Source organism: Equus caballus, chromosome 18, assembly GCF_041296265.1.
Source record: "Equus caballus isolate H_3958 breed thoroughbred chromosome 18, TB-T2T, whole genome shotgun sequence".
Classification (NCBI taxonomy): domain Eukaryota; kingdom Metazoa; phylum Chordata; class Mammalia; order Perissodactyla; family Equidae; genus Equus; species Equus caballus.
The window spans coordinates 52715313-52728704 of record NC_091701.1 but is presented as its reverse complement, the minus strand read 5'-3'; the positions used below and the strand labels follow the sequence as shown (position 1 = coordinate 52728704).

Genomic DNA, 13392 nt, shown 5'->3' with positions numbered 1-13392 from the left:
AGCTATGCAAAATGTTTAGACATCCTTCAATACTTGCATCATCTTGCCATTCTTAGTATTGTATTTACTTGTACGCAAGTGTTTATGCTTATGCCTGCCCCCTCCCCAAACTCCTCACCTTAGCATTGGTCTAAGGTAAGGCTGCCATCCCCAATTAAAAACAACAACAGATATTTGCAAAAACCCAACAAAGATGGGAAAAATGAGAAATATGTTTAGGCCAATTTTCTGTGTCAGCCCTGGTCTGTGAGCTTTTCTTTTTCACAATACAGGAAGTGCTGTGCTGTAGGCTGATAACTAGATTGCTGGTGCCCAGTGTGGTGGGGGGAGCCAACATTAACACCTCTGCAAACAGGGGAGCTTCTGTCTGGGGCCGAGAACATATGCTGACATTCCTGCTCACTTGTTCACTGGTTTGTAGACTTTGGGGCTGGGCCACATGGCTTGGTTTGTATTTAGCCCAGCACATCCATATATGGCACCCACAGGCTGACCTCTGAACACACAAATCCTGGAAGCAATTCCAGCTACAGTAATTCTTGGGTTTAGAGGCATTCCTAAATTGCAAGATTCACTTGTGGCTTAAAATGAAAATTTTGTCATTGTTATTAATTTTACTTTGGTTTTTTGGAGAAATTTATCCAACCAAACAAGAATAGGCTGCATCTGCACCTCCCTGATGGCTGCTAACAGGGCTGTGCTCAGGGCCAGAGCACTCTCCCTGGGCAGGAGCCTGCTCTGCAGATGACCCTGGCACCCCACCTCTGCCAGGTATCTGCAAAGTGCCAGCCACCTTCCGCCAGCTCTTCCAAGAGGTGGGCAACCTTAACAACTGGTCCCTGAGGTCATCTTTCTTTCCTCCAAGGAAAGGTGGTAGTGAGGGAGAGGCAGAATCAGGGAAGTGTGGACAAGCACCTCAGCTCCAGGCACGGAGTTCAAGAACATAAATAACTGGAACACAAAAGGGCACTTCTAAGCAAACCATTTGGAGGGCAAAGGGGGCACCCCAGGAAAAGCTATTCTGTGGGTCCAAGGTGATGATTCCCAGAGGGGATATTTCATTCTGACTTTACATAACCTACACAGCCGTGAGCTGCAAGAGAATTCTCACCTTCATCAGAGCCACGGATAGGCTGGCGCTTCTGGGCTCTCTCATCGCCTGTGTTGAACTGTTGCAAAAGAACTTTGTGCTGTAAAAATAATACGACAGCAAATGCCATACGAGGAGAACGACTGAAGCACATTTGCAACTCAGAGGAAACAGATCTGAGAAGCAGCCAGAGTCAAGAAATGAAGATAACATATTTTGTATTTATAAAAACACCACTTTCATATAGTGCAACACCATATTTCTGGAGAACTGACATTCTACAGGGCACAACTAGACAATCCGAATCGGTGGCCACTTACCTTCTTTTGTGGAGCTTTTGCATCTTCTGAACTACGAGAAACAGAGAAAGCACATTATTTAATACCACTGGTACTACTATTTTAAATTGCTTCATTTGCATATAACTTTAATCTTATGTTAGAAAATGAAATCACAGCAGCCCTTCAGGAGGGAACATGAGCCTCCTTATGTCAATACTAAAAGACCAAAGCACAGAGGAGAGAGCAAAGAGATCAGCTCTTGTCACAGGCTGATTTCTTGCAGAACGATGTTAAAAGCCAGGGTTTCCCGTTTTCAAAGTATCTCGTAGCGCACACTCTCTCTAGTAGTTAATCTATGGCTCAAGGAACAGCATGCGAAAATCTATATTTTTACTGAGAGGACGCAAATATTCACTATCAACAGCTATGGCAGCAGAAAGCGAATTTTCCATCTAAGTAATTCCCCTCAAGCTGTCTTTAAATGCCACTGACCATTTTATTACTGGATTCACTCCTCGGAACCAAAGGGACCCAAGTTTCTTGGGTTAGATGCCCCAGAGGAGGATCTTTGCCTTTCCAGGCTTTCTCTCAGCAGCCCAGCACAGAAGGCAGCTGAGCAGAATCTCAGTCCTTTTGTTCATCTGGCCTTACTGCACCATCTACCCCTGAGGCCCACTCCGCCCAAATCAGAACACTGTGTGGCTTTCACCGTTTTGGGGGAAGGACTTTTCGGAAGATGTTGTGATTGAGAGGCAAGCGCTCACTTGATGAAAGCACACCCCAGAGCCAAGCCCCTCCTTACATTTGCTTGACGATCTTCTCCAGCTCGGGCAGTTGCTCCTTGAGGGCAGCAATCATCCGGGCATCATCTGACACAGACACATAAAACTCCTGTAATTGGCAAAGGTCACAGGCTTTTAACAAGAACCGCAAAAGGTACATAATTCTGTAAAGAGCAATAAAGACACACCCCTGTGTCATCTGCTCCATTAGTGTCTCCAGATCATGGTTTCATGGACTGGAGATAAAAAAGAAGAAGAAAATGTTACAATTTGTCTAAATTCAAAATTGCAAGTGAGACAAAGTTTTGGAAATAGATAGTGGTGACGGTTGCAAAATATTGTGAATGTAATTAATGCCACTGAATTGTAAAGTTAGACTGGTTAGAATGGCAAATTTCATGTTTAATATCTTTTACCACAATAAAAAAAATTTTAAATTAAAAAAATTGCAAATGAATTGTGTATATCATATTTATATGAAAGGCAATGTAATGCAATGTTTTGGAATGGGTCATTTTATAGTTTACCCTAAGAGCACTTTTCCACTTCAAAATTTTTTCAGGAAAACTCTAGTATTTATTTTGAATATTATTTTAGTATTTGTTATTTAATATTTACTATTAGTTGTGGTTACTTGGTGGTGGTAAAAATGCAGCCATGGTCTTCAGCACTGTACTGAATTTATGCTGAGCGGAGTTTGTGCCACCAGCTCAGGTCTCTTTACTGACGTCCTGGGAACTGTCCTGACTACAGAGCAGCAGCAGCTGTGCCCTGCTCTGTTCAGGAGCAGTGGCCTCCACAGAAGAACATGAGAGCTGTGGCAGTGCCAGCTGAATTGCCACTTTGGTTCATCTGCAAAATGGTTCTTTACTCAATGGGTAGAGGCCATGAGTCAATGTATGGCCCCAAGCTACTATTATGCCTTTATATTTTCAAAATACTTCATTCCACAGCCTTGGTGGACTCTCACAGTCCGTCCTTTCTCCCTGCCTCACCTCTCTCTGCCTGCCGAATGACACGTTCAAAAGAAGAGAGAGGGTATGTTTCTTTTGGATAATTCATTCTTGAACAGACAGACTGATAAAGTTTGAAATAGAAGCCACATTGCCTTTTGCCTGCACAGAAGCAAGGTCCTCATGTAAGTTTTGGAGGCTGGAGTGAGTCATCAAGGATTAAATGCCAGGGTCAAGGCTGCAATGTGGGGCTGGAGCCAGGGGAAGGAACAGGAAAGCTCAGCTTAAAGTAGTGTTGATGAAATAAATTACATCTCTTCAGAACTACCTCAATGTCCTAGTATAATTCTTCAATAAAATTATCTGCTTCACTTTGCTCAAAATCTACGATTTGATTTAGTAATCCCACTTGCAGGAATGTAACCAAGGACAGTCCTACTTGCACAAAAATACGTACTACGATATTATTCTAGGAAGGTGAAAGTGGTAATGGTGTAAATATTCAACAATGTAGGAAAAAATAAACATATCTGAGGCATAGCTACTCAAAGGTCATTAGAAATTTTTATTAGAAAGACTGTAATGACACAGAAAAATCCTCATATAAAGTTAAGTGGAAAAGCAGCCTCCACAGTGATGAGTACTCTGTGATTACAACTACAGAAACCAGACAAGGACAAAGAGATCAAATGAAAATACATTAAAATGCTAGCAGTTATTGAATTCAAGTGGCAGGGTAATGGATGATGTTTTTACTTCTTTACTTTTCTTAAAGTACTTTCTTGATGAATGGATATGTTAACGAAGTCTAGAATTTGCAATTACAGTCTCTCCAGGGAAGCTGCCTGGGCAGTCCCTGTATTGTGGAACAAAGATGTATTTATTCTTGGATGGGATGACTCCTGCTTACCTCCAGGAAAGCCATAGCTACGTCATCCTCTTGTAGGACGTCTCCATACATGGCGGCCCACTGTAAAACCAGCCGGATGACTCGTCTCTTATTGTTGAGGGCATAATCCATTTTCTCCTGTTCTGTACCTTGTGAGGGCTGTGCATGGTAAGTGCCAAGGAGTCAAGGAAGACATTTAGCCATTTCACACTCATTTCACTGTGTTAGTTGCAAGGCAGAGAGTGATGGATCTCAGCTTTAGAAAGCTAGCCTTTTGGACTGATAGAATTTCCCTTAGCCCTCAGGAAAAGCCCCACCCACAAAGGTTCTGGACCAAATGCATACAAACCCTTGTGAACACCTGCTGTGTTTGACCTGGGAGTTGCCTAAGGAGTTAGACTTGCAGGCTCCACTTGGACTTGTGTGTTCACCAGGATTCTTGTGCCCAGCTCCAGCTCTCCATCAGACTCTGCCTGATTAAGTTCTCTCTCCGATTACATTCCCTGCATACCCTCCACCTCTAGAGGTGGTAACGCTTCTTGCTGTTGCTTGCCTCTGCGTACCTTGCCACCTCTTTTTGGGTCCCATAATTCTGCACACATCTCTATAGTCCCCTTTATTATATACATTTCAGGTAAACCCTTCTGAGTGGGCATCTAGTCCTGTGTAACTGACTGATACAAAGAGCATATGGGAGGGAAGGGGGGCACAGAAGAAGATAAGCTCACCCAGAGTTAGGATGAGGAAAGGTTCCTGCTGTATCGATCTTCTGGTGAGGGACTCAAACACACTTTTTCTATCATTCCTTCTTCTCTTGTCTAAAACCACAACTTAATTCATTGGCTTTTTGTTTATTTACGGCTAGCCATCTTAACTAAACTATAAGCTCCTTGAGGCTTGGGATGATATATTATTGGTCTTCTATTCAGTACCATGCCTAGCACAGTGGCTTTCATCTAGAAATTTTATTTATCCATTAATACCACAAATACTTAATTGAGTGCCTACTACATGTGTCAGGTAAAGGTCCCTGCTCTCTGTTTTCATTGTCTTGTGGATTACAGTAGGGAGAATACAGTATGGGATCAGGAAAGACTGTAGATTAGACATACCAGTCCTTTGTCAGTAGTTTATAAGAGTTCATATGATAGTCAATTAGTTCATGGAATAATTTCCTCTGTATAACCTACACTGTAACTTGCACATAGAGTACTTCAGTTAAGCTGTCCTTTATAGTCTCGTGATGAAAAGATCATTCCCTTTCTACAAGAGAGCAAGTTGATAGTTTGTTGTTCTTAGTGCCGTCCAGTTGCTTCTGACTCCTAGCGACCCTGTGCACAGCAGGGCGGAACCCTGCCTGGTCATTTTGTGCCATCCTCTCGCCTTCTGGTGTTGTATCAGACAATGCTCCGCTGCTCTTCACAGAGCTTTCATGGCCAGTTTCTTCAGAAGTGGGTACCTAGGTCCTCCTTCCTAGTCTGTCTTAGTTTGGAAGGTCCATTGAAACCTGTCCACCATGGGTGACCCTGCTGGCATTTGAAACACCCATGGCATAGCTTTCAGCACCACAGCAACATGCAGCCACCACAGGATGACAACCAACAGAGGGGTGGTGTGGTTCCCCGGTGGGGAAATGAAACCAGGCTGCAGCGGTGAGAGCGCCGGATCTTAACCACTAGATCCCCAGGGCTGGCTAAACTGACAGTAAAGGAGCACAAAGGGCCAGGATTACACAGTGAGAGTGTAGAGTTGGTTTTTTGAATCCAAGACTCCTAATTTCAACAGGTTTGCTTCTTATAGATGGCTACAAGACCGGCTGTGCCTTATCTTACGACCATGACTTAAAAGCACTGTAGAAAACTGCCTGGTGGCCGTGCTGTGTTTGAGAGCTAAACCAGTAAAGGGTCTTTTCTAAAGGGACTATAAATAATCATGATCAAGGTAAATGACAGAACCTTAAAGCAAAGGTTTACTGCATGTAAATGGGTTGCAAAACGGCTTTCATAAATTGAGCACGGGATTCATAAAAAAGAAAATTGCTCAACCTGTATTGCTACAATTCTCTCTGAGCTTACAATAAAAAAAGGGAAGAAAGATCACTTTATGTGAAAATTATTTCTTTTTTGATTAACCCTTTGGTCTCTTGCTTGTATGTATGTATAACTCAGGTTTTCCTTCCAAAGAATTGCATGGCTGGGCTCTCTACATTGTATCACTACTTTTTATGGTACCTAGCAGCACAGTCAGGCACATGGTGGGTACCAAAAGAGTAATTCTTGACCAATTGAAAAATTTGTACTGGTTCACCCAAGGGAGGGGGAGAGAGACAGAGAGAGAAAGAGAGACAGAGAGAGGGAGGGAGGGAGAGATTCTTTCCCACTGGTATGAGGCTTGAATTATCAAGATGATATCAAATGGATATAATTCTAACTTTCCAGATTATTTTGACTTGGACTCAAGGAAGCAATGCAAATGCTTGTGTGTTGGGTACAGCAACATCAGCAGCACACCTGTGGCTAATCTATGAAGCCCCACGATAGGATAACTCAATCGACATTATCTCTGTGGGTTAAGACAAAGATTTTTCCTGTTCTCTTTCCTGCTGGGGAAATCTGTGTTTTGTGTACAATAAAAGATAGAACACACAATTGGAAGGCTTAACATGATGACACTTCAAATGTGTGGAGAGTTTTACCATTGATAAATATACTTAATGTCCTCACATGATCACATAATACTCCACAAACCTGGAAGGGAAATATTTACAGATGAGGAAACTGAGGGTCAAAGAGAAGCGATCTGCCCAAAGTTGTACAGTGAGTAAATGGCGGGGCTTACAAATCCAGACAGGGATTCTTGCCACCCCCACACTCTCAAACTGTGGCTATAGTGACTGGATATTAGTGCTTGAGTTCATGAAATTATTAAGAATAATTGCATCTGGAAAGGAAAATCCTAATGAGAAAGAGAGTCCTGGTTTTTTCTTTTTCTTTTTTTTTTTTTTGGCTAAAGTTCCAAGTTTCCTAGAGCTGACTCAGTGTGTTGAATACCTAAACGAGGGCTGAGCACCCTCAGCTCTACAAGAGTAACTCCACAGCTTCCTGGGAGCTAGCACTGATGGAATCCAGAGGGACTAGGAAGAAGCTTTCTCCCTGTTCTCACGAAAGTGAAGTATTTTTGCCTCTGGAAAAACAAAAGGAAGCACAGATTTGTTTTACAAAGTCTTGACTTTCCCCTTGAAGGTTTGTTTGCTTTTGTGTTCCTGACCAGTGTGTTGAATCAGATTCTTAAGGGACACAGAGAAGAATGTTATATGTAATTGATTGTACCTGAAATGGTTACAGGTGAGGTGCCAGGGCTTCAACTTATTGCCCTAACAATCTCCCCAGGGTTTTAGAAGACTCATGTGATTTTTTTGGATTTTATTTAACTCCTACAAAAAAGTTACGGAGAGGGAAAAACTATACTCCCTTCAGACAGTAGCCAAAGAATAAAGAGCATCCCACTGTGTTCCTTGTCTCAATAGGATGTCAAAAATGCAACCTACGAAAACCAGCATTTCAAATATAGTATGTTCATAAATTCAAACACCTTAGGAAGGTTGCAGAAACCATTACCTTCTCTGGTTAAAACGGAAATAATGTATTAACCATTTGATGGTGAAATTCCTATGTGGATTAAAAATGTAACTCTTCTCCAGGACAAATAACAATTTGGAAAGGATTATCAATGCGTACCACACACATCAGATACTTTTAACATCTGAAGAACACTCTCTGAGGTATATACTTGGCCAGTGTCTATGTTAACAGTACATCAGTAGAGGACATCAAACATATAGTAATTCAATAATTTTGTCAAATGATCAGGAAATACTTCTATTGAATAAGGCCACAACTCCTGACATCAGGACTGTCGGGTTCAGGTAAGAAGCAATATGGCTGTTTGAATTCACGGGGAAAAGAGACACAGAAAGATAACATGGTTCTGGTATTTCATGAAGTGCTAGTTAAAAGTCTGTAAGAGAATCGAGAGTTATTCACTGAGTTGTTACTTTAAACACACGTAAGAAGGCCATCATAGTCGAAGTGGCCAAACTCATCACTGACACATTGAGTTGATTTCAGATGACTCACAGAATCATAGAATCTGTGAATTGCAGAAGTCCTTTGATTCTATCTCAACTCCACCATTTTAGAGGTAAGGAAACTGAAGTAGAATGAGATAAATGATGTTTCCAAATTTATCAATGGAATTCTTGAGACTAGAACTCAGTTCTCATTTCCCCCAATACTCTGTTTACCTGTATGCTGCTGTGTTTTATCTGACACTAATATTCCTTTATGCTAACACATATTGCATAGCAGAGTTAGGTTGGATAACAGAAAAATCCATCTGAGATGTAGAAATTGATCCCCCTAAATTCTCAAAGACAAAGCACATACAGAAAATCAAGAGTTAGCTGTTGCAGCCTTGACAATCTGATAGTCACGAAGGCATAGAATTTCTAATGTCTGAATTAGATCCTCTCTGTTATAGTTTCAACCAGTTCTCTTTCCAACACCTGTCAATTTAGAAAGCAGTGGCTCACCATTACTAACCAAACATTCTTAAATCTACTGACTGTTCAAATCCTAACTGGAAGTTTCTCTTGTTATGGTAATAAAATTTGTCTTATTGCACTATCCAGGAGCATTAAATCAGAATCCTGAACAGCAGGAACCATGTCTTAAACTCATTGTGGATCTCCACATTTTCTATTCAAGGACATGGAAACAGAAAAAGCCTCAAATATTTGCTGACCACACTGTTTGGAGTGCTATATAATACAATTTTCTAAAAAAATAAAATAAAATAAAAAATATCACAGCTTTTTAAAACCCTTTATCTAAATTACCGAAAATTCCATTTTGTCGGGATGTCAAATACAGATCATAGATACATTCTAAATAAGTTCATATTCAATGTTACTGGCGTGACTAAGTCTACACAAATACCAAAACATCTGGGACATCTTTCAAACAGAATCTTTCAGTTATTGGGTATTTAATCTTTAGGACCACAGACTCTCAGAGTGACTAATCTCCATTGAATTGCATCAGCTCCTTTGGCGTCATATAGATGCAGCTGAGGACAGATGGATCTGTACTCAGTGAGCTATTAGGGCTGAGACTCCAAAGAGGTGAAGGCCACAGCGCAGGCTACAGTTATTCCTACCCTGCCAACAGCAAGCTTCATATTCCATTGAGTCATTTTCCTCACGCCGGCTCTGCCGTTCAAACACTGTAATTATTTCATATATTTTTACCTAGTTATTATCTTACTCACCACAGGCACCTGTAATTTTTCTGTATTTTTTTTACTGCTCATTTACTTATTCTTAATTCAGCTAATAATGGTTCCACGTATTAAAATTATCACGGGGAAAGTAAGTGAAAACCTCCTAGGATGTAGAGGCAGCAGCTTCATTACAGCCTACAACAGGGAATAAAATATTATGTATACTTTTTGCAGTAAGTACATGCTAATTATGCAGCTATTTATAAAACACTTATCAACATTCAAACTGATACTCTTCAATGTTGTTGTTTTTCAAAACCCTGCTTTGCATACAAGATCTCTGCTTGCAGCTGAAAACAAACTTTGGGGGTCATCTGCCCACGGACTAGACAAAGCTTTTGTATGCTCTTTATATTATGCCATATTCCTCTCATGATGGTACAATAACGTATTTATATGGGGCAATATTTATAAGGGGCTTTAAGGTTTATAATGTACTTTCACACACACAGCCCCATTTGATCTTCACAACAACCTGGCGAGGTGGCTAGGGCAGGTATAATTACCCCATTATACAGACGGGGTTCAGACAGGTTAAGGACAACTGCCAACTAATATAGCTTGTAAGACGCAGGTCTTAAACACAGGTCTTCTGACTTCAGAGCTCCTGTTTTTCCCACTATATTATGGGGCCTCTTTACTACTCTGCTTGCCTTTGTGGAGCATCCCAACATCCTGAGCACTGGGCTTATTCCTTCCTTGATGCAGCACATCCTTGGAATGCAGGTTCTGAAGTTGGACCACCTGGGTTCATATGCTGGCTTCCCCATTTATAAACTGTGAGACCCTTGGTCAGTTAGTTGACCATTTAGAACCTCAGTTTCTTCATCAGTCAACTTCACAGGATTGCTGTTAAGGATGAGATAAAACAATGTTGGGAAACCATGTAGAAAAGTCTCTGAGTTAGCTATCATCATTATTATGGCTCCACCTCTGGAAATCATTTAAAATCTTTTAAATGGTTGATTTTGGAATTTTTCATAAGACTTGGCATTTCTGGGTTTAACTCTGTGAGGCTATTCCCACCAGGGCAGCTGTTGCTGTGTTCGTGTGCACCTGTTAACTCTGAGCTCACAGGAGTGCTTGCTGTGCTGTTATTTTCTTTAGATGCCTCCCCTTTTCTTACTCAGAATATTTTTTTCTCACTGATTTTCAGAATTCTGTGCATTTTTAGAAGCTTATAGTTCCTGGCTATTCTTTTCAGTCTCAAGCCAGGGGCTTGTCCTTGTGGCAGAGCAGTAAGGACATGGCCTAATGCAAGACACTGCCTGGGTTTAAATCTTGTTCAAACACTTACTAGCTATGTCACCTGGGGCAAATTACTTAGCTGCTCAGTCTCATTTCCTTATTGTAAAAAGAGTACACATCTCATAGTGTTGCTATGAGGCTGAGAAAATGTACATAAAATACTTTGAGGAATATCTGATAATATCGGCATTTCCTTCCAAAGAGAACATCACGTTCCTATCATCATCAAACCAAGTCTTCCTTATTGGAAATAAACTCTCAAATTGCATATCTGCAGGAGTAAATTGCTCTCATAGTGACACATGGATCAAATACTTTTCATAACCAAATGGGGGACTACAATGATAAAATTTGGCTTCAACAAAATTTAAGCTGACAATTTTCCTTAGAAATCTAAAGGATGTTGCTAAAAACTTGGCTTCTCTAGAGAAGAGGCTGATGCTGTTTTATAAATCTTTCACCAACAAGAAAAGCAAATTTTGATAAATGTGATTCTTAGAGAACCTAAGTCAACTTATGAAGAGAACATCCCCAGGTCAATTTCACAGAGTAAGTGATAGAGACCCTGCCATTTCAGTAAGGGAAACTCTTGTATTTACTTTGTTTCTCTACGGGACATAATACACATAAAGGCAGTTTTAGCTAAAACTTAGTGGCAATTCTGCATTAATTCAAGAAACTACATAAATTATTTCCATGCTAAAAGCGCAGAATTTGTATTGAATATTAAGCCAAAAGAAATTAGGATACTAAGAGAAAATATTTGACCAAAATTATTGCTGTATTTAAATGTTTATGAATTTAAATGTAAGCAATTTATCACTTAAGATTCTTTCAGCTGCAGAAACAATCTGTCCTAAAGAACAGAGACCTGGATTTGTTGATATAACAGAGAATCTGTTAGCAAGGTAAGCTTCAGGATAGGCCCAAGTGCTAATGATGTCACCATAGACTCCATTTTTCTCTGACTCTCCACTCAGCTTTGTCATAGGGCTCATTCTCCTTACAACTGTAGGATAGTTGTCACTGCCAATTGAGGCTACAGGCTTCCTGGTCTCTCTCTCAAATATTGAGAAAGCTTTTTACCCAGAAGCCCCAGGAAACTTCTCTTTGAATCTCACTGGCCCAGTCCACCGTGGGCCAGCAATTTGAGAACCAATCATGGTCAAGGGCAGCCAATTACTATGAGTAGCTAGACTGACCAACTGAGTCAATTACGACGTCCACTGCAACTAAAATTACATTAGTTACACAGAGTTCCTCTGAACAAGTGCCAGTATATGTGGAAACTTAGGTAGTTACGTAGCTTCCACGTGCCTTGATTTCTCCTACAGAGAAAATGAAATAAATATCATACTAGTCCTTTTTTGGCGTTGTGGGGGCTGGGAGTTGGAAAGATAAAGTAAATGATATGGAAATGCTCTGAATCAAGGATACAGTTATTAAAACTCAAAATAACACTAACTTAGTTGTGATTACTTACTGAATTGAAGGCCTGCCTTATTTGTACAAACAAAAATATAGCAGAGTTTAATCATAAGAAACAAAGTTAAGACAACAGGAGAGCAATTTGGTAATAAACATCAAAGCATTAAAATATTACATATTCTTTGCCTACTTTCAGAATTTAAAGTAAGGAAATTATCCTCTATGTGGGCACAGATTTAGTTGGAAGGATGTCGATTTATCGCATTGTATTTGTTACAGGGAAAAATGTGGAAATAATCTAAATATCCAAGAGGAAGAGGCTAAGAGAATAAATTATGACATATCTACCATATAATATTCTCAGTCATTAAAAATGATAATGTGTTTTTCTCACGCATCTTTGTCACCTTGTTGCCCAGCACCGGATGACACATTGTAAGTGTTCAATAAATATTTGTGGGATTATCTGAAAAAAATAATGACGTAGTTTTATTTATACATATTGGGTTTGAAAAGATATCCACAACATTCTATTAAAAGAAAAAGAATATATTACCAAAAAACACATATAACATGATCTCATTTATAAAATTTCTGGAAGGTTTTTTATAAAACATTGATGAGCTACCAGGTGAACTTTGCTCTCTTCTCTTTTTCTGTGAACTGAAGTTTTTTATAAGGAGAAGGTTTTATTTTTAAAGATGACAAAGCTGGGGCCAACCCCGTGGCCAAGTGGTTAAGTTCCTGCGCTCCGCTTCATCAGACCAGGGTTTCGACGGTTCGAATCCTGGGTGCGGACATGGCACCGCTCATCAGGCCATGTTGAGGCAGTGTCCCACATGCCACAACTGGAAGGACCCTCAACTAAAAATACACAACTATGTACTGGGGGGCTTTGGGGAGAAAAAGGAAAAATAAAATCTTTAAAAAAAAGATGACGAAGCTATCTATATTTAGAAAAGTGGTGTGGACAAGTATTTAATGACAGAGTAAGAGATTCACAAAATATTGTTTAGTGACAAAGCATACAAAATTATTTATTGTATGATCCCATTCTTATCCTAAAAGTATATATCTATATGTATTGAAAAAAGACTGGAAGGATACACACCAAAATGTTAGCTATAGTAATACCTGGTAGGGTTATAGGTGGTTTTTATTTTCTTTTTAAAGATTAATGGAAAATGGAACTGAATTTTAAGTGCAGATTTAAAAAAAAATTAAAGAACTGGAGATGAAAAGTACAGAAATTGAACAAATATATTCTAAAAACTCATTATAAAGCACTTGTATTCATCAGGTCACATCATGTCCCAAGCATATCTAATGAATAGATAGTCTCTCTCATTTGCATATAAAAGGCTTAAAATATTAATGTAAA

At 39.9% G+C, this 13392-nt stretch overlaps 1 protein-coding gene across 20 annotated transcripts in view; it reads right to left on the bottom strand.

Moving 5' to 3' along the window:
- The window catches only part of RAPGEF4 (Rap guanine nucleotide exchange factor 4), a 296495-nt gene that overhangs the window by 31077 nt on the left and 252026 nt on the right, over window positions 1–13392 (bottom strand). For 19 of the 20 annotated variants that reach the window (XM_023622000.2, XM_070242008.1, XM_023621998.2 and 16 more), the window contains 4 exons: window positions 4017–4167; window positions 2174–2262; window positions 1411–1441; window positions 1112–1190 (listed from right to left, as the gene is read on the bottom strand). In XM_023622000.2, the coding sequence (XP_023477768.1) occupies window positions 1112–1190; window positions 1411–1441; window positions 2174–2262; window positions 4017–4167 (350 nt within the window). Of the gene's footprint in view, window positions 1–1111; window positions 1191–1410; window positions 1442–2173; window positions 2263–4016; window positions 4168–9338; window positions 12478–13392 lie in introns of those variants that run through there. The other variant, XM_070242021.1, reaches the window with a different exon arrangement.